Below are 26728 nucleotides of genomic sequence, written 5' to 3'. Positions count from 1 at the left end.
CACTATCTCTGGCTCTACCCACTCCATTTCCCATTCCAGCACCAGCTGTCAAGCCTATTGATTTGACCTCTATCACAGTATTTTGATTTACCTTTTCAGTCTCATTATTGTTTCTATTACCCAGTTAAGCATATCATTTCACCTCAACTAATCCAATAACCTAACTAATCTATCAGGTCTTAGTGTTCTTCTGTCTCTAATCTATTTTATACTCTGCTGCCAGATTAACTTTAAATTGTATTCTGGGCATGTTAATCCCCTGCTCAGATATCCCAGTGGCCCGTGAAAGAACACACTGAGAGCCTAGCGCTCAATCTTCCAGGATGAGATCTAGAGCTTCCGCCTAATTAAGTGGTAAACAGATACTGATCCCCTTGGCCAGAGCAGGCTGAAGCTGGGGGAGAAATCCATTTTCCCCAGTATGCCATACAAATATGGTTGTTCTCTGTGTGTCATAACACAATAGATGTCTTCACTGACAGACATCCAAGCTTATTTCTATTATTACCATTCCTGCACCAACAGAAGAGATGGAGCAACAATGAGGGGCCTTCCAAATGCTTAAAGTGCCACTCTAAGAAACAAAACAATAGGTATTCATTATGCTAGAAGCTGGGAATACAGTTGGTCTGGGGGAGGGAGGGGAGTTACAAAACAAACACTGATAGTATCTCCAGCGCTATTAAGAGAAGACAGTACTTGGGTCGATGAATCCAGTCTTCCAGGTGACGCACCTACAAACAGGCTGGGTGCAGCAGAGTATCTAGTCATTAAGACCATCCAACAACTGCTGCCTCTTATTTCTATGCTCACCAAGTAATCTTCTAAATGCTAATTTGGTTCCTCCTGTAAATTTGCCTGCAAGCAATAAACATGGCCAGACCACAACTCTCAGCCCAATTAATAATTCTTGAAGTTCCCATCTCAGTGTGCCAACCAATCAGATTTAGAGCCCGTAAGACCAAGGGGACAAACCCTGGACTATAAGCACACACTATGGCTTTACTCATCTGACACCCCTGCCAAACAAACAATTCTTCCTTGTCCTGATTTGAGAGGGGAAAATCCCTGAAAAAGTGTAATGGACCTTCATATTGCCTATTTCTATTTATTAAAATACATACAACTCTGGAGCATTCATGAATGTGAATATGCCTTCCTGGGAGAAATGGTTAATTAACATCGTATTTGTGTAAACTAAAAACTACCCTTTATAGAAAGTCTTCAAACTTTTGAGATATTCTAAAAGTAACAAAAGACCTAAAACCCAACACTGGCTGGAATATATGTCAAACTAATAAATTAAAATTAGTACGAATTAATGTGTCATGATGAATTGTCATCACAGTCAGAGAATATGGATTCCTTAGACACAAAGGAGTATGTGCCTCTGTAGTTATAGCAAAAATAAAAATAAGCCAGAGTAGTCCATAATTAATCAAGCAGTTAATTATTTTTGTGGGCAAAGGCAAAGTAAGGAGGTAAAATCCAGAGGATAATCAGGCAGAGGGGAATGGGCAGAAACAGATGAAAAGAATCCAAGGTTCTCAATAAAAAGAGAAAAAGCTTTAACTCTCTTCCTGCCCAAAATATTTATAAACTTTCTCTTGGTCTCATAGATCTCTGGCCGCCACCATCTCAGGACCCTGGCAAAGTCATCACCTGTAAGTAGTAATTGCTATCAACATCTGCTATAGCACAGTGGCACTTTTTAGGGGTTGGGATGGCCTTATTGTGAGCAAAGTGCACTCCTCTCTTCTTCTAGACAATTAGCACTTAAACCCCAAAGCGATAAAAAAAAAAGTGCTTTTGTATATGAAGCGATAAAAAAAAAGTGCTTTTGTATATGAATGTTCGTCCTTTCTTCCAACTTAGCTATAGAACTCTTATAACTGCAGTGGCGAAGACACCTAACAGCAAGACTTTTAGCCCCTGACAAATAACAGAGCGCGTGTGAGCTGTAATGTGCCAATATTAATCATGGTCTTCGTGCCCTTCACCACAGCAGCTGAGCCAACTCCACGTATTATTAGAAACAAATGTAATGCCCAGTCCTTCGTATGACTGCTGTCTACACCCCCACATCTCAGCAGCTGGATACTGAGTGGCCATAACAGAGATAGAGAAATGTTATACCTTCTGCTCAAAGAGTCCCACCTCTGGCCAAGATATACAGGTTTTGAAGGACAGTTTAATATTCCCACTGGTGACACTAATACTACTTTCTAAATTTGTCAATCTGCATCAAAAACCATTACACATACACAACCATAACTTACCAACATTTACAGATCAGTGCTACCAAAAGAACCAAGGCAAATACAAATGTCTATACTTCCTTCCCCTCAGAGAACCTGCAATTTACTAGTTAGTATCCAGAAACTACTTTAGCCATGGGCAGATGAAGGAAAAGACAAAATAAAACGGAATAGTAAGTCATATCTCAGCTTGGTCATAAGTAATCCAAGTGAACAGATATCCTGACATCTAATAGGAGGATGTTCTAATAATTAAAAATAGGTCAAAAGTGCTTTGCTAGCTTAGTATATAGGTTAAGTTTTGCTATATCCGAGGAACTCTATTAAAAATAGGTAATAGCTTATACTAGCAAAGACACCAGTGTGCTTTCATGAGTGTACTTTCATATTTGTCTTTTGTAAGTCTATGACAAATTGAATTAAGCCATTTCTACATCATAGAAATTATATAATTATTTGCAGATTAACTTTTCCATCTATGACTAACCCATGCCACGTACATTTATATCAGCTGTATTATATACAAACCTCTAGTGCAGCTTCTAGTCTACCAGCTGTTAGTACAGGACACAACAGAAAGAACAGGGTCAAAAGGAATGTAAGAGGTAATGGTAAGAAAATTATTCATTTGCAACTAAACTTATATAGGTTACTGCTTATATTCAACTGAACTACTTACTGGGCCTGGCACAAAAAATAACCTTGAAAAATAAGGTAATGCTTAATAGTATATAAAGGAAAAAATAAAGATGAAGTCCTTATTCTTACATACCCTGAACAGCTTATCAATAATGATCTGACTTGGGTGAAATTTATTTTGGGGACAGCCACAAGAAGAACTCAGGACACTCATAAATACCAGACAATACAGAATTGCTGAGAAATACTAGATTTGCTGAGAAAGAAAATACATTAATAACACATTCTTATAAAGAGGAGAATTAGAGCAAAGATAAGAAAGTACACGATATAGGAAAGAACCATACATAGTTCCACGTGGCTAGAGCACAGAGAGAAGAAAGGACAGTGAGAAAGGCTGGGAGGTCTTGTAAATCCTATTAAAAAACTTGAACTCCATCTAATCTGACCATGGTCGTGAAATTTTAAAAAGCAGTAATTATCGCCCCCACCCCCAAAAAATCTTTTTAACCAAGACCAGCATAGAATAAAAGAGATAAAAAAGGGAGTCGCTGTAGTTGAAGAGCATGAATGTATAAAAGCTCTGATTCTCTCCCATTTCCACACAACAGAATTCAGAGAAAGGAGAAATGATCTCAGAATGGGATCTGTAAAAGGCTTTACAATGAAAGGCAGTGGGAATGGAAAGCACACTATTCTAGAAAAGGTGAATTTGAGTTTTGAGTTCACTGCTAAATGGATGAGTAAGCAAGTCAATCAATGTAACTGGGTTTCCTTACAGGTAAACACATGTCTCAACCTACCCATAACTGCACATAGGCTAGTGCAAGGAAACAGATCTGAGAGTACTAACAAGCTGTAATTTGTAACTGACAACAGAATGAGTGCAGTGACACCTAAATTATATCTTGTAGGATAGATGTGATTTCAACATACAGAAATGGGAGAGGGAAGGCTTTTCAAATGAGAATAGCAGTGAGTAGAGGGACGGAAGCAAAATAACAGAGTGCTTTGGGTGAACAATTTGGCTGGAGCACGAAGAATGGAGTAATCACAAGTTTTCCTTACGTGAACTTAGGCCAAACCACTTTTGGTTATTTTTTCCACAAGTTGAAAATTTCAAATCAAGGATATACTGAACTAGTATTTCAAACGGTACTGGGACAACTGGATAGCCACATGAAAAGAATGAAGGCTGGACCCTTTCCTCATACCACATGCGAAGATGAACTCCAAAATGAACCAAAGGGGCAGCAGGGTGGCTCAGCTGGTTACAGCACGAGCTCTGAACAACAGGGTTGCCAATTCGATCCTCATATGGGCCAGTGAGCTGCACCCTCCACAACTAGATTGAAGACAACAAGCTGCTGCTGAGCTTCCGGAGGGGCGCCCGGATGGCTCAGTTGGTGAGCGCGAGCTTTCAACAAAAAGGTTGCTGGTTCAATTCCTGCGTGGGATGGTGGGCTGCGCCCCCTGCAACTAAGATCAAAAGAAACGCTGACTGGACTTGGAGCTGATGGGTCCTGGAGAAACACACTGTTCCCCAATATTCCCCAATACAAAAAAAAAGAACCGAAAATCATAACAAAAGGACCAAAAACTATAACGTGAGAGCTAAGATAATAAAATTCTCAGTGAAAGCGTTAAGTGTACATCTTCATGACCTTGAATTAGGCAATGATTTCTTAGATTTTACAACAAAAGCACAAGCAACCTAAAGAAAAAACTAAATTGTACTTCATCAAATTTAACAACTTTCAAATCCAACAACTTTAAATATCTTGGCAGATGTGGAAAAGGAGACGAAATAAAAATTTCCACGGACCAGCAGTACAGTAGTCCCCACCATCCGGGATTTCGCTTTCCTCAGTTTCAGTTACGCACAGTCAACTGTGGTCCTATGATATTAAATGGAAAATTTCAGAAACAAACAATTCATAAGTTTTAAATTGCATGCTCTTCTGAGTAGCATGATGAAATCTCGTGCCATCCCACCCGGGACATCTAATCATCCCTTTGTCCAGCGTCTCCACCCTGTATAAGCCACCTGTCCAGCAGTCGCACAGTAGCCATCTTGGTTATCACACTGATCAACTGTCACGTACCGCCATGCCTGTGTTCAAGTCACCTTTATTTTACGTTAGTTATGGCCCCAAAGTACAAGAGTCGTGATGCTGGCAATTCAAATACGCCAAAGAGAAGCCATCAAGTGCTTCCTTTAAGTGATTAGATGTGTTTGTATAGGAAAAACACAGTATATACAGGGCTTGGTACTATCCACGGTTGCAGGCATCCACTGGGGGCCTTGGAACATAGTCCCTGTGGACAAGGGAGGACTACTGTAGTTTGATAGGGACTACCTCAATTTGTTGAATGTTAATGGAATATCTAGTACTTCCAAACTCTTTAAGTTTCTGACATTACAAAGAACCAAATACCTGGTCTCTACAATCAGCCCCTAAATAATCTAGAGTATTTTCTGATTAAAGGATGTATAAACTTTCACTGTAACCTTTCTAACAGTCTCACTAGTCCATCAGAATCCTGAGAGTGCAACACAAGCACTGAAGATCTAAAAAGTATACATATTGCCAAATACTTGGAAACAGCACCAGGCCAACAGATCAGAACACTTAGTATGTATGTTTCACTGCAGGTGTCTTAATGCTACATTTTGAAAGAGTAAAACTTTTCTGAGCTGTGTTGAAGTAATGTCTGGTGGAATGAGCAATACAAGAGGGAAAATGGGAGGGGGGCTTGGGGGCAGGTGGCCGGTTAGCAATAACACCAACGCTGCAGGTTCAACCCCCACATGGGCCACTGTGAGCTGTGCCCTTAAAAAAGATAGATAAATAAAAAAATAGATAGATAAATTATGTTGCTTAAAAAAAAAAAGAGGGAAAATGGAAATACAAATACTAATTCTACGTGAGTAATATCAGTAAGTTTCTTGGATAGTAAAAAAGTCTGATCTGAAAAATGAATATCGTCATGATTCTAAAGCATTTTCATATACCTTCCCACTTATTTCCCACAATCATCCTGACATTTACAAGCAGCAACCTAAGCCTGCCCTTTAAGAAAGTATTTACATTGAATTTACAGAAGTCCTTATTACAGTCATGATCTCACCCCATGTACCATTGTTTCTCAACTTCTCTAAATAAAATCTGCAGCAAACATCCAGGAGAGAGAATGTTCAAAGTCAAAGCTGGCAAATTAAGGATGTTATACTTCTTTAGTACCACACTATGCCAAATCCAACTGGAGCAAAAGATCCAGGTGACAAAGATAATGGACTACTGCTCATCTGGATAGAAAAAATGTAAATGGAGAGTCAAAATCTGTGTGAAAGACAAGTTTCATTGAAATGTTTCAACTGATCAATGCTGGCTAATAGCTAACCTGACTTACTATCTCCAAAAGCTGTACAATTTTCAAACCTAAATGCAACCAGCTCCGAAAGACTATCATCTACTTATTTTATTCATTCCATACTGGGAAGTGAAAAGAAAGACCGTATTAACCTTACATCATCATTCTCAATATGAGGAAGCGGAAGCCCTTCTAACATACCAGTTCTTAAGTTTTTCAGGGTTTAACAGGAACTCTTTATTACCCAATTTATCTAAAATCAACTTTTTTATTATCAAGTTTGTGATTTTTCTGGTCTCAAAACATATACTCCTAGAACAATTTGGGAGGTAAAGGGACAGGACAATGAGAAGGGAGGGGAAGGCTTTCTTACAGATCTCATTATCACCACATAAAGACAAGCACTCAGAAAGGTGCTCAATCATCCAGCCCAGGAATACTTAGCAAGTCTCACAGAATTCCCTTAGAACAGCATTTTCAAAGTGTGGTCTGGAGAATCTCAAGGGACCCCCCACACACCCTTTTGGGTGGGTGATTGGGGCACAAAAATCAATCTTTTTCACAATGCCAAGATGCTATCTGCTTTTTCCTGGTCATTCTCTCATGAGTGGAGTTTCCCAGAAGCTACAAGAGATGTGATAATGCAACAGATGGAATGTAAAACAATGCCATTAATGCTCATTCAATTTTGTTATAAGTTATTTTTTTTAAATGTTTTTATTCCATTTGTATGAGGTATCTAGATTAGTCAAACCCAGAGACAACGTACAATGGTGGCTGCCAGGAGGGGAGCATGGGGAGTCAGTGTTTACAGGGTAGAGTTTCAGCTGGGGAAGATGACAAAGTTTTCAGACGGCTGATGGTGACGGTTGCACAATGTGAATGTACTTACTATTGCCACACAACTGTACACTTAAAATGGTGACTTCCACATTATGGATCTTTCACTACAATTTAAAAAATCACGTCACGTTAACTTCCAATGGGTGAATTATTGTAAATGAATTAGTAATCATTCTAAATAGATTACAAAAATTCTCAGTTTCTAATATGTAAATATCTATAGGTATAATCTACACAAACAAAACAAAGCTTCTGGGTTCCACAATACTTGTAAGTATGCAAAGGGGTCCTGAGACCACGAAATTTGAGAATCATTGCCCTAGCGTATGGTCAATTATGTTAAGCCTTCCACTGCACTTTGTGAATTAGCATTCACCACCAAATAAAAACAAAAGCCGTGGTACCAAGTCTACCAGTCCTATCTCCTAGGTGGGTATCAATACTTTTCTATACATTCTCATATCTTGAGGTCAACGAGACATAAATTTCATGGGTTTTTTTGCTATAGGTAGTGAAGGCATTCAACCAGCAAGGTAGAGTATCATATCCCTAATACAGCAACCGACAACTACAGTGAACACCCACATACCCACCACCCAGATCCGACCATTAACCTTTGACCATACTTGCTCTATCACATATCCATCCATTTCTATTAGTTTTTATATAAACTGATGACATCAGTACAGGCATACCGATCACTAGTGTTTTCATTCTTTTGAAGCAAAACTTACATATAATGAAATACACAAATGTTAGGTGCATATCTGTGGAGTTTGGACAAATGCAATACCTGTGTAACTCAAACGCATACCAATACAAAGAACATTACAATCACTGCAGAAAGCTCACCCTGCCCCTTTCCAGTCAATCGCTACTTCCATTCCCACAGAAGCCAAACTCTTCTGATTTTTCACCCATAGACTACTTTTGCTTCTTCTATATGTACAAATTGAACCACACTATGTGCTTTTTCATGCAAAGCTTCTTCCATTTAACATGGTTTTGGAATTCACCTATGTTGTAGCATGTATCAGCAGTCCATTCCTTTTACCACCGAGCAGTAAAATTCCATTGTATGAATATACCAGTCTGTTGATCCATTTTCTTATTATGGATTGTTTCCAGTTTTCTGCTCTTAGAATAAAGCTGATATGGGCACTCTTGTACAGGTATTTTTCTGGGCCTAGGTTTTCATTCCTCTTGTGTAAGTACCTAGGAGTGGAATTTCTAGGGGGGAAAAAATAACCTTTCAATTATGGAAAATCTCAAACTTACGTAAGAGAACAGTATAATAAATTCCCATGAAAGCCAGCTGCAACTATATTAATTCACAGATGCTCTTGTTTCATCTATACTCCCACCCATTATTCTGAAGTCCTAGATATCATTATCATCATTTAGTCTTTAAATACATCAACATGCAAACAATGTTTTCAAATCTAGTCAAATTATTTATCATGAAATACTCAAGAAACTATCATTGATTTCCCTATGGATTAAGAGCTTAATTATGGGTGGTGAAGACACAATGTGACATACAGACAATATATTACAGAATTGTACACTTGAAACCTATGTAACTTTACTAACCACTGTCACCCCAATAAACTTTAATGTAAAAAAAGCTCAAATAAAGAAGCAATGAATGAAAAATTTTTCTTCTCTTTACATCTTTAAATAATGCCTCCCTACCACACTTCCTTGATATCTAGAAAGCCAATGATACAAAGATACTTTACACTGTTACTCTGAAAGTACTAGGGCTAAATAAAAATGGTATTGATAAATATCATAAAGGAACATCAATACGATCAAGCAGATCTCCCAACTGTCAAGTACCCTGAATTAACTAATCCTACGCTATGGTATCATTTTATGAGTCAAACTGTATGAGATTTCAAAAAAAAAAGTCTGGTACCTAGCTAGCCCTTTGAGAGAACAAAAATAATCCTCATTACATCTAATACTGGATACCAGGAGGTATCTTCAGCAGCCATGCATTTAGGGCCAAATGTGGTTCATTTCATTTGGAGTCACACCACCTGGGTTCAAATTCTTGCTCTACCACTCATTAGCTTTGGGATGTTGACCAAGTTACTTAACTTCCTTATGCCCTAATTCTCTCAACTTTAAAACAGAAACAATACGGTATCAATCTAACTTATGGAGACAAAGTGAGTATATAGGACAAAGTGCTTAAAATAGTGTTCAGTGTACAGTAAATGCCTAATAAATGTCAGTGATTGTTTTAATTACAAGCTTATAAAGGCAAGCACCATCATCACCAATTTACAGATGAAGAAACAGAGCCTGAGAAATGAAGAAACTTGTCCATGGTCACAAAACTGTAAGGTTACGGAGCAATGATTCAGTAAGTCTGTCTTGATTCCAAAGCCCATAATTTTTCCATTATGTCAATAAAATTATATTATGATTCATTAACTATCAAGAACATCACTCTTACTTCAAATTAATAACCAGTACATTTTAAGAGATTAATTCAGAACACTTAACTAAATTCAAGCATATTACTGAATTACGTTTACAGAGCTTTTACACACTGACAACTTTCAGTTTCTATATGCTATTTTAAATCATTTTTATTTGAAAAGCCAGAATGTAGACCTTAGGTCCTGAAATTGTTTATACATTATACCAAAGCAGCCTGTTGAAATTCTACTAAAGGACCAGCAACATAAAATGATAACATGGGGCTGAGTTATCTTGTATACATTAAGTGTCTCCTTCCTACTCCAAGGCCACTGGCTTATAAATGATAGCTTTTGTTCCCAAGTCCCAGAAGAACTTTGGGGACCTCTTTGATTTGATTTGTCCTCACCTCACACCCAAGTTCCTAATGATTCCCAAAAACCTTACACATGTCACATTTCTTCAACTGCTATTCCCAACATTCCACATTAGGATCACCAATGATGTCTGTATACACCACTTCCTGAAATCATTTCACTAGTCATTCGTTTTTCAACATTTCATGTACCATTGATGACATGTTCGTCAACCCGAAACTTTAAAAAAAAACCCACTCATTTTAGAGTTGGGAGTAAGTCAGAGCACAAGTAGGATGGCTAAGACCTATATCACTTTATAGTTTCAAATAATCAGAATTGGAAGAGACCTGGAAATTTTAGCCCAACCCCCTGGTCTCACAAACGACACTGGGAGAAAGATAGTTGGTAAAATCTCTAACTGCACTCAGATTCTAAAAAGACTTTGGTCTTGGCCATTCGGGCCCTCTTAACTCCTTTGCTCTTTAGATTACTCCTTTGGAATTTTAACATTTCTTTCTGCCCTTACAGTTCTGTAACCTTTTTCAATACCGTGATTATCAAAATGGTTGAGTTGTCCACTATGTTCATTTTGAGTAAACAGTCAAATTCCACCCCCAACCTACTCTAGAAAGGGAAAAAAGAGGCTGAGAATCTCTAGTTAGGACCAAAATTTTGCCTACCCTCCATGTTACTTTTACAAGTCTTCTATAACAAGTCAGTTTCACCTACTTCCTCCACACCAAATTCTCCTTCCTGTTCACCAAAGGAAAAAGGAAAACCTCACTGTAGCACTCCCATTCAGAAACTTTTCCTTTTCTTTATTCATTAATCTGATAGACTGCTTATTAAATTATCAAACTCTTGCTCACTAGTCTATCACTTCCTTGTTCATCAGTTGAGATTACAGACTGGTAATTGTTAGCACTCAAATAATGAATTCTAGACGGTGCTACATGCACACCACTCAAAAATCTGCAATGTCTCCCCACTGTCAATCAAATGAGGAGAAAACTGACATTCTTATACAGCTACCTTCCTTTCCAGGCTTTTCTCCTGCAACAGCTCCACACATGTTCTGCTCCAGTCACAGAAACCTTCCCTGAATAAGGCCTATCCTGTATATTCTTTCTGCTTGGGATACTGACCCCACCTCAGATCCTTCCTCAATGTTCACTCCAAGAGCCACTCTTTGTGAAACCTTTCCTGAGGTTTGTTTCCTTAGAAGTACATCCAGCATTTTGTGCATCACTATCTAATGGGGATTATATACATGTTTACATTTGTGTACTTCTCCTATGCACTCCTTATTATAAATTATCGGAGGACAAATTCTATGGTTCTCAGCTTCTTCCTCATACTGCTTATTAGCCCAGTGCCATGCACATACTAAGCTCTCAAACAGTTGCCAAATTGAAGATGGGCTTTTCTAGGATTTTTTTTTACAGGTTGACTATTAAGTCATAATTACGTCTCTTAAGCCATTTACCAATAAAAATATTTTACTTATGCCTCAGTGGCTCAGATTAATCAAGTTAAACTCTTGTATTTCATTTGATAAAAAAAAATTGTCTTAATTTCAGGGGTTCTTTCCTATTGAAATGATCTGCATAACAGGTCTACTCTAAAATACCTGGTTTCTCTTTTGAGTAACTTATCAGCTAAACAAATGTCTCCTCCACTTATGCCATCATAAATAAAAATTAAAATTTATAAGAGCCACAGAATAAAATAAATATTCCTTTGGCTCAGAGTTAACTTCCTACAGAACTGGAAAAATTTTGTAGTAATTCTGAATTACTGCAGGATAACTAATAAACTGCAAAGTGATAACTGAAAAGAAAGAGACTGGAATATGCTCTATGACTACCCCCCTACATACCTTTCTGGAAAAGCTTCTCATTAACATTTGGAATTCTTGTGAATGTTCCCTGATGAGTCAATATTGTCAATAGCCATTACCATATGCTACTGAAGTCTGACATCACTTTCAAGTTGGTAAATTTCTTGAATACAAGTAATTCAGTTCAAAAACCTTTTAAAAGTGCCTCCTCTATGCCAGGCAGGGAGTAGAAACTAAGATCTAGGTAAATATAACTAAAGTCTTGCCTTCAAAAAGCAAATAACCTCAATAAAGTTTTCCCCACTTAGTACACACTCTCCGCATTGCTTTCTTTGCCCCTTTACCAGCTATCTCCATCAGCCATATTTTTGTTCAGATCATGTTATTGTATTGGAAAAACAGGTTAAAGTTAAAAAAAAATTCCTGCCCGTGGTACAAAAAAATTCCTGCCCGTGGTACAAGAGAAAGCGGGAAGGGAAAGCGGCATTTCCCCCTCTATTCCCTCTTGAAAAATCACCAATCTAGCACATGCTTGTCCTTCAAAGCCCACCTAAACTACAACGAGGAACAAACAGGTCAAAAAACAGTAGGCCTCTTTAAAGGTGGCACTTAAAAAAGGGCAACTGATATTTATTTTATTGGTGGCAACGACTCTACAGTTCTAAAACACTCTAAGATATTATGCTGACATTGAAACTTTAAAAACTTATCTTACTGACCACAAGATCTATGCAGTGACAAAGCTAAAAACGTTCCTTCTCACTAACCAGGGTGAATCACAAGTCACTACTGCACCCAATAGCCACCCTTGCGAAGACTGGACAGTTCGAAACCTGGAAAGCTTTCCCTGCCTACTCCACACGAGAAATGAATTCAATCAATACAACAGTGCTTAAGTGCAGCTCCGTAGTATCAGGAAATGTTATTAGGTACTGAGGTTTACCAGGACATCTTGTTCTTTAGATGGAGCTGTGCCCTTTTCATATTTACCCAACTTTCCCCCTTGCCCCGTTTGTAACAGAGAAAAGCTCCACAGATACTCTTACTTGAAAAACGAGGTTGTCTATTCAGATTTTCAGAGTAAATTTCCATTACTAGGTTCGGGAGGACAACCTAACACACACATTGTCTGCAAGCTGGAGCCTAGGAATGGACTACACGCATGTAAAGGGTTCCCAAATGTCCTCAATAAGCTTCAGAACTTCCAGGCCTGCGCAAACCTACTGGGACGATTCCCAGTGCCACCGCGCGGCAGCAACGTGGGAAGAGGTCTGCTGGCCCCGGAGGAGCAGCTTCTCCCGTCTCCACGGAAACAACAGCCGAGGAGGCCGCCGTCTCGAACCCGGGACGTCGGCAGACGACTGCGCAGGCCCGCCCGGCACTTCCCGCCCGTCCCCGAGAACTTCTCCCCGGAACGGCCTCCCGCGAACGGCCCGGGCGCCGGGGGCACAGCCGCTCCCCCCCCGCCCCGCCCCGCCCGACTCACCAGCACCGTGGTGCAGATGGAGCGCAGCTCCGACTCCACTTTCTCCCGATAGTCCTTAATCAGCTGCAGCTTCTTGTCGGACGTGTCGGTCTTCTGCTCGATGCTCGAGATGACCCTCCAGGCGGACCGACGGCCGCCTACCACGTTCTTGTAGGCCACCGAGAGCAGGTTGCGCTCCTCGTTGGACAGCTCGGCGCCCTGCTCCGTCACGGCCTTCATGCAGGTGGCCATGTCGTCGTAGCGCTCGGCCTGCTCGGCCAGCTTCGCCTTCTGGATCAGTTCCGTCTTCTCCATGGGGACGCGCAGCAGAGCGAGGGCGAGCACCGAGCGGGATCCGGGGGAGGCGTGCGGAGGGCCTGCGGCAGGGCGACGCGCCGGGCGCCCGGGGAGGCGGGGGCGGCGCCGTCAGACAATGAGCCCGCGCCCCGCGCCGCCCGCCCCGCGCCGCCCCCTTTGTCTGTCCCCGCACGCGCAGCCCAGTTGAATTTCCCTCCCCCGCCCACGCGCCCCGCGGGGCGCCCGGGAGGCCCAGGGGCGCCCGCGGAGGCGGCCTGAGGAGGGCGGTAGGGCGAGCAGGAGGAGGAAGGAAGGAGGAGGAAGAGGTGGAGGAGGAAGGGCCGCTCCCGCTCCCGCTCCCGCCGGGCCCGGCCCAAAATGGAAACGGCTGTTGGCCCGCACCTTCCCGCCGGAGCCGTCCCCGAGGAGAGTGGTGTCGAGGCCGGCCGCTCCCGGAAGCGGGCCTCCCACCCTTCCCGCGGGCCCCGCCAGACCCGAGGAGGGCCGGGGGCGACCCTGACGCTCACCTTCACGTCTCCGCGGCCGCGGCGCGAGTCCCACCACTTTGATCTGCTTTTGGCTTTAGCCGAGGACCCTCCCGTCTCAGCCTACCCCGGAGCCGAGGGGCGGGCCGCCGCGCGGCTGTCCCCTCTCCCGCCGCCCAATGACGCGCCGAGCTGCTCCCGGGAGTTCCGCCTCCCGCCCCGCCAAGGGCCAATGACGACTGAGCGCGCGGAAGGGGGCAAAGGGGGCGGAGCTGGAGGGGAAGCGGGGGCTAGGAGGGTGGGTCGGCTTGGGCAAGTTCGGTAGGCCGGCAGGCTGCGGCTTCGGCCACGGGGTTTCCTCCAATTAGATCCAGGGTAAAAGGACGTCACTGTTGCCATGGCGATGCTGTTACCAACTCCCCTCATCCTCCCTGCCACCCCCGGCATTTGTGGGTGCGGCACGGGAGCTGGAGACTCGCACGACCTCTCCTACGGTGGCGGCTTCTCCTGCAGCAGCATTTGTGCAGTTGGTGCATTGCATCTTGTGGGCTAATGCAGCTGCGGCTCCACTCGGCCCTCGTGAGGCCGGTCCTGGGTGGGTGACACAATCGGCTGTTTTGTTGCACAAACGCCTTACTTTCCTCCACCTTCCTATTCGTGACAAAGGTTTGGAGCTCAACACACTGTGAACATAGTCTTTACTAGCATTACGATTGGGGCTGCGAATTCGAAATAATCCCATACCCATTAAAGAGGACAAAGGATTACTCCTGAACAAAGTGGTTTAAGTATGGTTTTTACACAATAAATTCAAGTTTTCAGACGGAAACCTAAAGCTGAAATTCCCTGTACAATACCCCCAAAAGTCCAGGCACGTCTCTCTGGCAATGCCAGATATCATGATTTTCTTTAAAATGAGAAATGACATTAAGGATAATTTGGAGAAAAACACCCATTAACACACACACACACACACACACACACACACACAGAGACACAAAGCAACCGTTTGTGTATTTCCTTCTGGCCTTTACAGGTTCTGCATCTAAATACATATTCTTTACATCATTGTCTTATATGTACTTTTTATTTTCTGGTATTTTTGAGAGGACACTTGAAAAGCTAACCTTCTCTCTCTAGATGTTGACTTCTGACTTTCTCCTAATGAACACCCTTCTTAAGTGAGAAAGGTTGCCTCAGATGCCTTTTATTTAGGGTCATCGCTTGCACTTTTCCTTTCTCTTTAAACTAGACACTCCCTTCCAGCCACTCCCTTCTCTCCTGGAACTTCCCCAGTGCCTGAATCCAAATAAGGTGGCTGTCCTGGGTTTCTGGAAAGTGGCCCCTGTGTCGTCTTAAGGTGAAAATTGCCATCTGCGCTCATGCTGCCATCATTCCAGTTGCAGCACATCCAAGGGAGAATGGATCACTGAAAGCAAAAAATGCCTCAGCCGAGAAAGAATTTCATATTCTAAGTGGAAATGGGAGCAGATCTGAAGAATCTCTAGAAAGGAAGATCTGAACGCAGACAGATAGCAGGAGGAGGTGCTGACTTTCCAGAAATCTACACTCCCTTCCAGCTGCCCCTCCCTGTCCTGGCTTGTAAAGGTGGCTTTGTGCTTTGACAAACAGGAGAGGGCCCGGCTGGAAAGCGCCTGTGTCCTAATGCAGAAATGCCTTACTATGTTCTAGCATTCTAAAGGAGGACCTTGCTGTTATTTCTGGAATCCCTGGGGCCAGGCTGCAGACACACGAGTGTTTATGGCCATGTGGGCTGGGGTGGAGCCGGACACCAAGAAATCCCATTGGAAAGAATTTGCATGTGGAAGGTCAGATAAAATGCTTTCTGTATGACCACTGAATTAGAGACAGCCTGAGCAGGGGGAGAAACCAGTGGAGGTAGACCGGAGATGGCGACTCTTGAGGGGAATTGTCAGAGAACCAAACCTCTGTGGTAGGGAGGGAGGGAAGGGGCAAGCCCACCGATTCTTTGTCAGAAAGTCTGGGCTGTACTGCCATCTCCCTGGGTGACCTTGGGCAAGATTTTACGGCTCTGTAAAATTTCTAAATTTTACAGTCTAAATTTCTGCTTTCATTCATTCATCAAATATTTATTGAGCCTCAACTCATGTAGCTATGATCACCTGGAATCATGGGTGAAAACTGCTTCGAAACAATGGCCCACTATGAAATGAAATCTTTTATGAGGGACCAGAGGGATGACTGCATAGCTAAAGGTCTCTGCACCTGAAATGACTTAGGCTGAGAAAATTAAAGCTCTGGGAACTTGGAGTCCCTGGACACATAAAGAGCTAACATTTATTGAGTGATTACACATGTCAGACACTATTTTAAGTCTTTTGCACGTACATATTAATTTCACTTAATGTCCCTAACGCCTCTCTGAAGTCGGTACTATTTTGATTCATGTCCATTTCACAGATGAGGAAATCGAGGCACCGGGAAGTTAAGCATCACATGAGGAGTCACACAGCAAGTGGCAGAGCTTGGATGTGGACCTGTGCACATGGCCTCTGCACTGAAGCCCATCCATGTAACCACTCCACCACATCTTTGCTTGGTGCTGCAGGGCCTCTAGGAAAGATCAGATTAGTCTCTATCCTCAGGAGTTTCATCCTAGTAAAATATGAAATGTGCTAAACGTTCACATTCCACGTGCTGGGAGGAACTCTAGGGAACAGACAGCTAAGAGAGACGAAGTACTGAGAAGTTATTCTTTTATTTGTTTGATGTTCTTGTTATTTTATTTTTTCTAAATTACTTGGTGAGAAGGAGCTGCTGGAGCAGAAGGGAGCGCACAGAACTTGGAGCCAGAAGATTCCAAATCCCAGCCCTGCTGTTTATTTGTGGTTTGATCTTGGACACCGTGATCCTCTCTGAACCTCAGTTTCCTAACCTGTATGATAACCCCTCCCTCTGAGGGGTTGTGGAGCTATCACACAGCAAAATGCTGGCCTATGGCAAGTGCTCAGTAAATACTGGCGTTTTCCCTTCTTTCATTCTGCTTGGGGGGAGGGAGAGAATTACCTGTCGTGCTGGAGGGAGCCTGATAGCCTTATAAAACATTAGTGAGGGCTTATTTCCTGAATCACTGTTGTAATTAGTGGAGTTAATGGTCTGCAGAATGGCCACATTCAGTGTACATTTCAGAATGAATGAGTCTTCCTGGTTGAGTTTACTCTCATAAATTGTTTCAGTGGTTTATTTGCCCAGAGCAGTGGCTCATCAGAGAGGAACTTCTTCCTCTCTTGCCATATGGCAGATATTTTACTCACAAACAAACATTTGAGTGGGACTTTTCACCATAAATTCCCATACAATCATTCTCAATATTTCTGTTTAGCGGGTAGTTGAAGAGTTGCCCCCACCGTCCACTCCACCTGGAGAGCCAGGACAGGTGGGCAACTCTGGGGAGCCTGGTCAGGGAAGTCTTCCTGCACATTCCCCAGCTTGGGACCGGGTCAGTCCTGTAGGATTGTCTCCCCTCAGGCCTGCAGCGGGAGGGTGAGTTTGATTCTTGCCCTCTGTGGCAGCCCGCTGTGCCTGCAGTTGTCCCACTTCTAGCATCTCCCGGACACCTCTCAGCCACACAGCGTTCTCCAGTTCTCACTGTGTGCTCTCAGAAAAAAAAATCTTACTGAATCATTCCATCATCAAAAACCAGTGACGTCTTCAAGCAATATTTCTTCTGCCATGATTTGCATATTAAGAGGAAAAAAAGCTTTTACATTTGAAGACCAAAACTTCACTGGTAGAATTTCAGGCTTTCGGAACTCACTTTTGGTCAGCCAGTCTCATGGGGACTGGCCCCAACATTCTGACATTTCTCCAGCATTTGAAGGCAATCGAGTATTTTTTTTTTAAGTTTGATTACTTTTGCAAAGATGATAGCGATGGTGGCAATGTTGAAAAAAGTATAATGGCACACATTATACAAAAAAATGAAACAATATGTAAATATACAAAGGAAACTAAAAAGAACTTAAGAGCCTGTCTCTGAGTGGTAACCACTGTTAGCATTTTAGTGACTGCTTTCTAAATATATCTCTTTTTGTTTGGACATATGTATATGATTTTACACACATGAGACTTCATTCTTTTTTCTTTTCTTTTCTTTTCTTTTTTTTCAGATTTCATTCTTCACTTTGTTCAGTGTGATGGTTAATTTTATGTGTCAAGTTGGCTGGGCCACACAAGGTGCCCAGGTATTTGACCGAACATTATTCTGGGTGTTTCTGCCAGTGTTTTTCTGAGAGATTCATGTTTAAATGGGTGGACTTTGAGTAAGTTGATGGCCCTCCACAAGGTGGGTGAGCCACATCCAATCAGTTGAAGGCCTGAAAAGAACAAAAGGACCGGTCTTCCCCCAAGCAAGAGAAAATTCTTCAGCAGATGGCCTTTGGATTTCATCTGCAACTTCAGCTCTTCCTGGGTTTGCAACAGCCTTCAGACTCAAATGGAGGTCTCTGACCTGCAAGCCCACCCTGCAAATTTTGACTTGCTAATTCCTTACAATATCTTTCTATCTATCTATCTATCTATCTATCTATCTATCTATCTATCTATCTCCCTATCCACCTATCTCTTATTCTGTTTCTCTGAAGAACTTTGACTAATAATTTTATTCCACAAATGGTATGATATCTTTTAATAGCTTTGAGTATATGTCGAGGACATAACAGTCTCCTCTGTCCCCTGCCACACTGTGAGCTCCCTGGGGGCATGGGTTTTCTTTTTTGATTTGTACGCCTAGTGCCCTGTCAACTATGTATTATGATCCCCACTGTGCGGTCGAATAAACTGACGCTCAGGGAGGTTGAATTACCTGTCGAAATTGGTAAGCAATAAAGATTCAAAAACAGGTCTGTGTGATTTCAATCTGCTTCTACTACAATAAACAAGATTGCATGCTATCTGCAATGAAAAATGGAAGCTTCAATGTCTGAGGGCCAGGAAACAATGTTTAGTTACTTGAGGCTGGTAGGTGGCTAAGCATATATCCGTCAGTGAGTCCGTCACTGATTTCATTTTCATATGGAAGTCTCTGTTTTTACTCTGAACATATCTGCAAGGAAAGGGTACCTCCTCCGACCTGTCTGTTCCTTTTAATTAATTATGTGTTTGTCTCTCCCCTTGTCCCCAAGCTCCTCCGTTAGACTGTGACCTTCTAGTACGCAAAGTTTCATCTGCGCTCGTGTCCCTGGTGACTCTAACTGGCCCATAGAAGGCATTCAGTGAAGGTCTGTTTGAGAATGGACCCAGGCCATCAAGGGGACATTTCGAATGACAGTAATTGCTTGCCTTACATGCTTACTTTGTGTCCAACTATATGCCCACGTAGGAAAGCACACAAAGTTAGCAGGGAAGGTCCCTGAGCAGTCAGAAAAACATCCTTGAGTTCCTGCACTAATGCTCACACACAGTTCACTCAAAGGAGCGCTCCAAACTCAGGCTCAATTCTGTAAGTTTGTTCACAGAATATTTAAGGGTCTACCATGTCCCAGACACCGTCCTAGGGGCTGGGATTCCACAAATGATTCAGACACCCTCTGCCTGCAAGGAGCCTGGTAGAGAGCCTAGAGGTGGGGCGCCTAACCCAGAGCCCAGGGAGGAGCTGGGAAGGTCTTGCTTTTTTTTCAGTTCTCAGATGATCCGCTACATGATTTCTAAGCCCACGGTGGTCTAAACATGGTTGTTTGGGAGGTAGGAACAGAATTACTCCCAGGAGTCCTTGAAATCCACTCCACCTTCTCTATATCCAAATGATTCCGTGTAGAGGAAGAGCTGGGTGGGGCTTTGGGACCGGCCCAGCTGGGTCCCCATGAGCTGATGGGATCCAGTCAACTTATAAGGTCTATGCAAGGTAATTAGTTGACAGGGTAGAGACAACAAACCCACAGAAAACTAATTGAAAAGCCCAAGAGGCTGGTGCCATTTAGTGGTAGGACACACGACCCATCTGCCTGAGGCAGGGTCTAGGTACATAGCAATCAGTGAGCCTAATAATCATCACAAAACATGTCCATTACATTCTCTTTTTTATTGTTGTTGTTGCAGTCTGTTATATGCATACATACATATATGTATATATATGTTTTTAAGTGTCAAGAGTTGGAAATTTCACAAAACATTTTGGTACATAAAACGACAAATCTTCAACCTTCTCCCAAATTATGACTCATTTGCAGGCAATTCAGGATAGTTGAATGGATGAATGAACACAGAACAGTTAGAACAATGCACACAGGAGTTGATTGTTTCCCTCTCACAATAAGTGCTACGGGAATCGGGAATCGAGAGAAGGGAGCTGTGAATGTGGTCTGGAGAGACAGCAGATGTCGAGCATCAGAAGGCGACAGAGAGAAAGGGATCATGGTAGGAAAAGGGAGAGCCACCGAGATGTTGATGGTCTGCTTTCCATCCTTTCCGCTGCTGGGTGGAGGCCTATGGAAGGGCAGGAAGGCCAGAGGTGCTCCTCCTTGGGTGGGAGTCAGCTTTGGACAGGGCTGAACCCCGAGAAGGTGGCGCTGGACAACAGGCTGGCATACAGACCACCCACGGAAAGCCAGGCAACGTAGTCTGAGGTAGGGTCCCTCCTGCCTCTTCACCTCCTTCTGCCATGCCCAGCTTAGCCACGTGGTCAGCTTAACGAGTGCAGGCCACGTGGAAGACACTGGTCACGTGCACCTCCTAGCCCCTTTAGCAGAGGTGATCTTGGAAAGACATGCAAGAGCTGACCTTTGTATTACTTTCCTGCTTAAAACTCCGCAACTTCCTCTAGCTGCAGCTCAACATGTTGGTTGAACTCAGAAGCCGGATGGCCTGAGTTCGAATCCTGCCTTCATCTTGGGCAGGCTACATAGTTCCTCTGTGCCTCAGTTTCCCCACTTGTAAAATGGGATGATGATAATATTATAACTACTTCATAGGGTTGTTATGAGGATTCAGTGAGCTAGTGTTAAGTGTTTGAACAGAGCTACATGTGTATTTCTTTAAGAATCAACTCAAAATCCTTAAGGTGACCCATAAGCCCCCAGTGGTCTTACTCCCATTCTTCTCCTCTCTTATTTCTTGGCTCTCCCCTCCTCTTGTGCTTTGGCCCCTTTTGAGCTTTGCTCCTGCTGTCTTCTCTTCCCTCACATCTTCACGTGCTTAACTTCTCATCTCCTGAGTCTTGGCAGAAGTGACACTGTCTCTTGGGGCTGTCCTTGGGCTCATCTTCCCTCCCAGCTAGGCGAGCATTTCCTGCCTTGTGTCCTGCCACCCAGCAAGATAGCCAGTAGGTGTAGGGTCTGCTCCCCCACTGGTTGAAGCCACCAGGAAGGTGGGGTTATGTCTCGTGATTTGCCTGGGTAGCCCCAATGCCTAGCAGAATGCTTGGCGGAAACTCCGGGTGCCAAGAAATGCGCGACTGAATGGACAGCTTAACAAAGAATGGATGGAGGAGTGACAGGCAAGCATACAATGCCCACAGGACAGGGTGAACTGAAGCTGCTGCTCAGGATGGCTTCAGGCTCTGGCCGTGGTCCAGCCCCCAGCTGGAGGAGCCCATGACTCTAGCCAGGTGGGGCTGGAAGCTCCAGCCAGCCCCTGATGGCCCTCCTGCCCCGCGGTCCTGTCTAGCTCTGTAAACAAACTCGCAACTGCAGAAGAAGCCCGGTAACTAAGGGAACCCAGTGAAACAACCTTTTGCAGAGGAAAGAACCCTTCTGAGTATGAACAATCCTCTGATTTATTTGTCAATTTCTCTTGTGGGTTTCCTTAAAGCCAGGATAAGCCCAGGTAAGCAATTTGGGGGCCTCATACATCTAAACAACATAAATAGAAACCTGTTCCATCTAAACCCCCCCCCTGAAAGAAAGTTGGTGATGCCACCCTGCTCAGCTATCAATATGCCACAAGGTGCCTGGAGACAGTGATGGTTTTAATCAATGTAATGAGCGAATGATCCCCAGGCACTCTCTCTGTTTCTGGTTCTGAAACTCAGAGACACGGCCAGCAAGACTGATGAACCCAGCACCACCTTGAAGGATCACACATGGGCCAATTGCTGAAAAGTGTTCAAATGTAACGCAGTAGCAGCAGCTGCTACAGCTGTCACACAAGCTTCCTGACATACAGGGGCAAAGGCTGCAACTTCTTGTTTCTTGAGCCAATAGGTTTACAACACAAGACCAAATAAGAGAGACGGAAAAACAAAACATATAGGAAGGAAGAGAAAAGAGAACTTAGTTCACCAGGCCAAAGCAGGCAGTCTTGGGTCTTTGACGGAGTTGTAGCCATCACCCAGGCAGCCCCTGAAGGGCTGGGGATTGAGGGGCTGAATCTGAAGCTCAGCTGGACAGGAGGAAGGTACCCTGCACTCTCACAGGTCTGGCCAGCTCGCACGAGATCATCACAGGGCCAGAGCATCCTCAGAGCTCTGTGAATCAAAGCACATTTAGCATGATAGCCAGTAGGTGCTCAGAAAATGCATGTTTCCCTTCCCCTCTCTGAAGACCAGGGACGCAGCTTGGTCAAGGTTTATTTCTACATCAGAGTCCTTAGTTGCACGTAACAGAAACTAACACTAACTTAAACAAAACCATTACTTCTTAGATATTGTGAAGAAGGCTGGCAAACCAGGCCACTAAAATGGATGGGCACTGGGCAGGGTGTGCAGCCTGAACCATGGCCCAAATCACACTGCAGCCCTCACCAGAAAGATGCCTGTTGCTTCTACCACTGTACCTGACATGGGTCCCCACTGTATGGACTCCATAGGCCACAGACCCTGGACACCGGACGCTACATGTGTCCATAATCACTGAAATCTGAGACAGCTTTGCCTCTGCCCCCAGAAAGAATTCTTCACAATCTCTGCCTCTTTGAGTCACTCACTCTAGGTTCAAAATTTCTGGTGGGGTGTCTGGCCAAGCCTGAGTCAAGTGCCACACCTTGCTATCAGACAAGCTGGGGAAGTAGGCATCTGGAATACAACACTTCCCACCAAGACTCAGAGTGGGGAATTCCTTAAACAAAGGAAGGGGCTTCAGACGCTGGGCACCCTGAAAACAGCCTGTGTCCCTGCAATCATACTTGGGCTTCTGGTCTGCATGGTAAAGAAAAGCAAAAGCCATGGAGGGTACATGAAGCTTAAAGCCTAGAAAAAGTCTTACCCTGGACCTCATCTTTCTCTCTCTGGAAAACAAATGTGAGGGGCAGGGGGGCGGCTTTGTTGTTATTCACATTCCTACCTGGAAGGCTTATCCCCACTCAAACTTGACCTAATCCACAAAGGTCTGTCTTGCAGAAGATGCTGTGCCATCTGTAGATTGCATCATACTTTTTTAGAAATATATTACTTCATTTATGTATATCTTGTAAAGCTCCCTTGTTATGGAGACAAAAATCTTATTCATTATACAGCCTTGGGGAGGCTGAGGAGACAAAGACAGGGCCAGTGCCTTAGAGAAGACAGTCCTATCTGGTGCCAGGAGTGTGTGGAGGTATGAGGGCTTCCCGGAGGAGGTGACCCAGTTTAAAAAGATTTAGATGTTCTTGGCCACTGAAGGGGGGAAGTAGTGTACTCCAGAGAGAGGGAACGTTATAGGCGGAAGCAAAGGAGTCATGAGAAGGTGTGGTATGTTTGGGTAACAGAATGGGCAGGACATGGGGTGGGGGTGACTTACGCGAGAGTGGGACCACATTCTGAGGAAACTTGAATGTCTTTCTGAGGAATGGGTGTTGTATCTTGAAACCATTAGGAATCATCAGATAGTCTTTATTTGTATCTTTTTATTGTAGTAAAATATACATAAAATTAACTATTTTAACCATTTTGAAGTGTGTGGTTTAGTGGCATTAAGTACATTCCCATCATTACGCACCAGTCACCACCATGCATCTCTAGAGCTTTTTAATTGTCCCAAACTGGAACTCTGTGCCTGTTAAACAACAACTCCCCACCCCCCTTCCACCACAGCTCTGACAACTACCATTTGCTTTCTGTCTCTATCATGAGATATTTTTAAGCAAGAGAATGACCCGAAGGGATTTTCTAGAAGGATCCCTCCGCTTACGATGTAAAGGGTGGGTTAGAAGACTTGGGCTAGGAAGCGGTTTGCGGAAAACTCCAGAAGAGCTGAGGAAGCCATGGTGATGGTGGCAGATGGGAGGGGAAGGGGCGAGAGACATTTCAGAGAGATGATGAGATGTACAAGTTGAGAGCCACTCAGGATTACTCCACAGCATCTTTTTCTATTTGATTTTCTCTCTATCGAACCGCATGTCCCTTCTTGTATGAGGAAGAGAGAAGATTTGCTATCCTGTAAAATTGATTTTTAAATAATCCTCTGACCCTATTGGCTCACAAATATTTCAAAATTATAGTTTACATAGATGGCAAAATATATCCCCACATTATTACTGTAGGATGTGCATGCTGATTTGGGGATGGATGTGAACATCGCATGCTTTGATCCACTGTATAAGAGAGAAATAATTTACAAGAGTAGTTTATAGTGATAAATGTACAGTGGCACTTCAGAACAGTTTCTCTGCTGGGAAAAATGATCTGACGCTTGTATTCAAAAGACAGCTGAGTACACATAGGGTGAACCTCAGAAAACCTGGATTCTAGCCCGTACAGCCATTCACCAGTAAGACCTGGGCAAGTTACCTAACCCCTCTGCATCTCTGTGTCCTCTTTACTAAAGGGGTTGTTGATTAAATGATCTGATTTATGTAAAGCGCAAGATGAGAGATGGGGCTAAAGCTGGAGGTAGCAGTAAGAACATGCACCGTGGCAGACATATTTCATATTTGCAGAGAGATCTGTAACTGATATGTCCCGCTCATTCAATTCACAATCATTTATTCAGTTTTTTTCTGTATGCAAGATATTTGTCTTCTGATTTTTTCATCAATCCTCCTTTACCTCTGTCGCTAACAGATGGGGACAACTGAGACACCACACAGTCTAGACTCATTTTAGAGATGAGGAAACTGAACTCAGACTGGTTAATGTGACATCTGAGAGCTCCCACCTAGTAGGTAGTGATAGAACCAAGACTAAAACCCCGATCCCCAAACTTCCCAGTCCTGGGTCCCAGGCCCTCACACTGTATGTGCAAAGCAAACCCTTCAGAGTTGAAAATACTTTTTTTAATTTAGGAGCTGAAATGATGATGAAATGATACTTCAGGCAAAGAAATCCAGAATCACGCCTGAAGTTCAGACAATCCATGAAACTCATGATTTGTTGAACAGACTTCCTTTGCGTAAGCCTAATACTTAGTTTGGGGAAAAAAATGCACTTGTAGGCACTGCGGCCTCCTTCTGGACTCCCTTAGAAGCCCACTTCTGAGGCCACCTGCCCATTGCCTGATAGTGATGCCAGTTTGCACGACTTTCCTGCAGGAAGTTGATCCCTGTCCAGATTCTCCCACTGACTTCACTGTCATTGAGTGAGCTCTTTCAGTTCTTTTTCAAAGTCACCGTCAGATGCCATCAATCCCATCAGCATTCTTTGCCGGCTGCAGTCTTATTGGTGTGCAGAGACAGCAAATATTGGGAGATTGGAAGCTGTATGCTCCTGGCTTCTCTGGAATGTGCCGGGCACTGCACCCAGGGGGCGTTTGCAGAGACAGAAGTAAGGGGCAGATCGTGGCTGATGTGTGGGCAGAGCACATGAGAAGGCCTTACCCGGGGGGGGGGGGGGGTGGTCACAGGGTGGCAGCTTCAGTCCTTTGAGCCTCCTTGGCTGCTTTAATACTGATCCGCCCTGCAGCCGAAGATGGTGACTGCATCTTCCTGCCCCTAGACCATTCCTCTCCACCCCTACCCCACATCAGGCACCATCTTCTTAACTGGAAGTCAGTGGGCAACTCTCTGTCAGCTTATGAGGGAGACTTGGAACCGGTCTCAGATGTGCACCCTAGTTGTGTGGGGTAGTGGGTAATGCCCAGGTTTGGTGTCAGTCAGACAAAATGCATGTCTCAGCTCTACCAGTTACTAGCTCTGTGTGACTTTGAGAAGGTCACCTGCCTTTTTTGAGCCTTTACTTTTATTATTATTTTTTAAGTTAAAGTTTATTGGGGTGACAGTTGTTAGTAAAGTTACATAGATTTCAGGTGTACAATTCTGTATCACATCATCCCATTGTGTGTTCACCACCCAGTGTAAGTTCTCCTTCCATCACCATATATTTGATCCCCTTTACCTTCAATGAGCCTTTCTTTTTGAAACGGGTGTCGGCCAGCACTGTCTGACCTGGTGGCGCCTTCTGCACTGAGACGCGCTGTAAGTGTGAAATGAGCACCGGGTTTCCCGACCCTATGGTGACCCGAGACACTGTTGGGAGGGCTATTTCCCTTGCCCGGGGAGGCCGGGCTGGAAGACTGCACGCACCTGTGGGGGCTTTGTGGAAGGCCTTCCTTCTGACCATCACGCTCATGGGGACACCAGATGTCCAGGAGGCCAGGAAGGTGCTGCAGATGGCAGCTTCTTGGTGCTGGGCTTCACCCTGTACATGGCATGCTTGTGGCATGGCATGGAGACAGCATTTCATCTTCCTACTCAGCCAGGGCCCCAGGGTGCCACTCTGGGGGTAGTGGGGTGTAGATTGTGCCAAAAAGAGTTTCTAGCTCTGGCTTTGCTACCTGCTGCCTGGGTAACCGTAAACTCCACCCAAACTGGTCTCCCAGAGCTGCTGCTGAGTAATTCTCAGGCTT

The 26728-nt window shown here is 43.8% G+C and overlaps 1 protein-coding gene across 7 annotated transcripts in view; it reads right to left on the bottom strand.

The window, feature by feature from the left end:
• Nucleotides 1-14355, bottom strand: part of YWHAQ (tyrosine 3-monooxygenase/tryptophan 5-monooxygenase activation protein theta) — a 42691-nt gene extending 28336 nt beyond the window's left edge. For 6 of the 7 annotated variants that reach the window (XR_013994675.1, XR_013994676.1, XM_081069550.1 and 3 more), the window contains exons 1-2: nt 14037-14172; nt 13234-13589 (exon numbers count right to left, since the gene is read on the bottom strand). Coding sequence is in view for 5 of the 7 variants with exons in the window: in XM_081069550.1 (XP_080925676.1) it covers nt 13234-13527 (294 nt within the window). In the remaining 2 variants the exon portion in view is untranslated. Of the gene's footprint in view, nt 1-13233; nt 13590-14036 lie in introns of all 7 variants that reach the window. The other variant, XM_081069551.1, reaches the window with a different exon arrangement.
• Nucleotides 14356-26728: the final 12373 nt, after the last annotated feature.

This window comes from Rhinolophus hipposideros (genome assembly GCF_964194185.1).
Source record: "Rhinolophus hipposideros genome assembly, chromosome: 12".
Classification (NCBI taxonomy): domain Eukaryota; kingdom Metazoa; phylum Chordata; class Mammalia; order Chiroptera; family Rhinolophidae; genus Rhinolophus; species Rhinolophus hipposideros.
The sequence above is the reverse complement of the archived record's forward strand: the minus strand, read 5'-3'. Positions and strand labels throughout refer to the sequence as shown.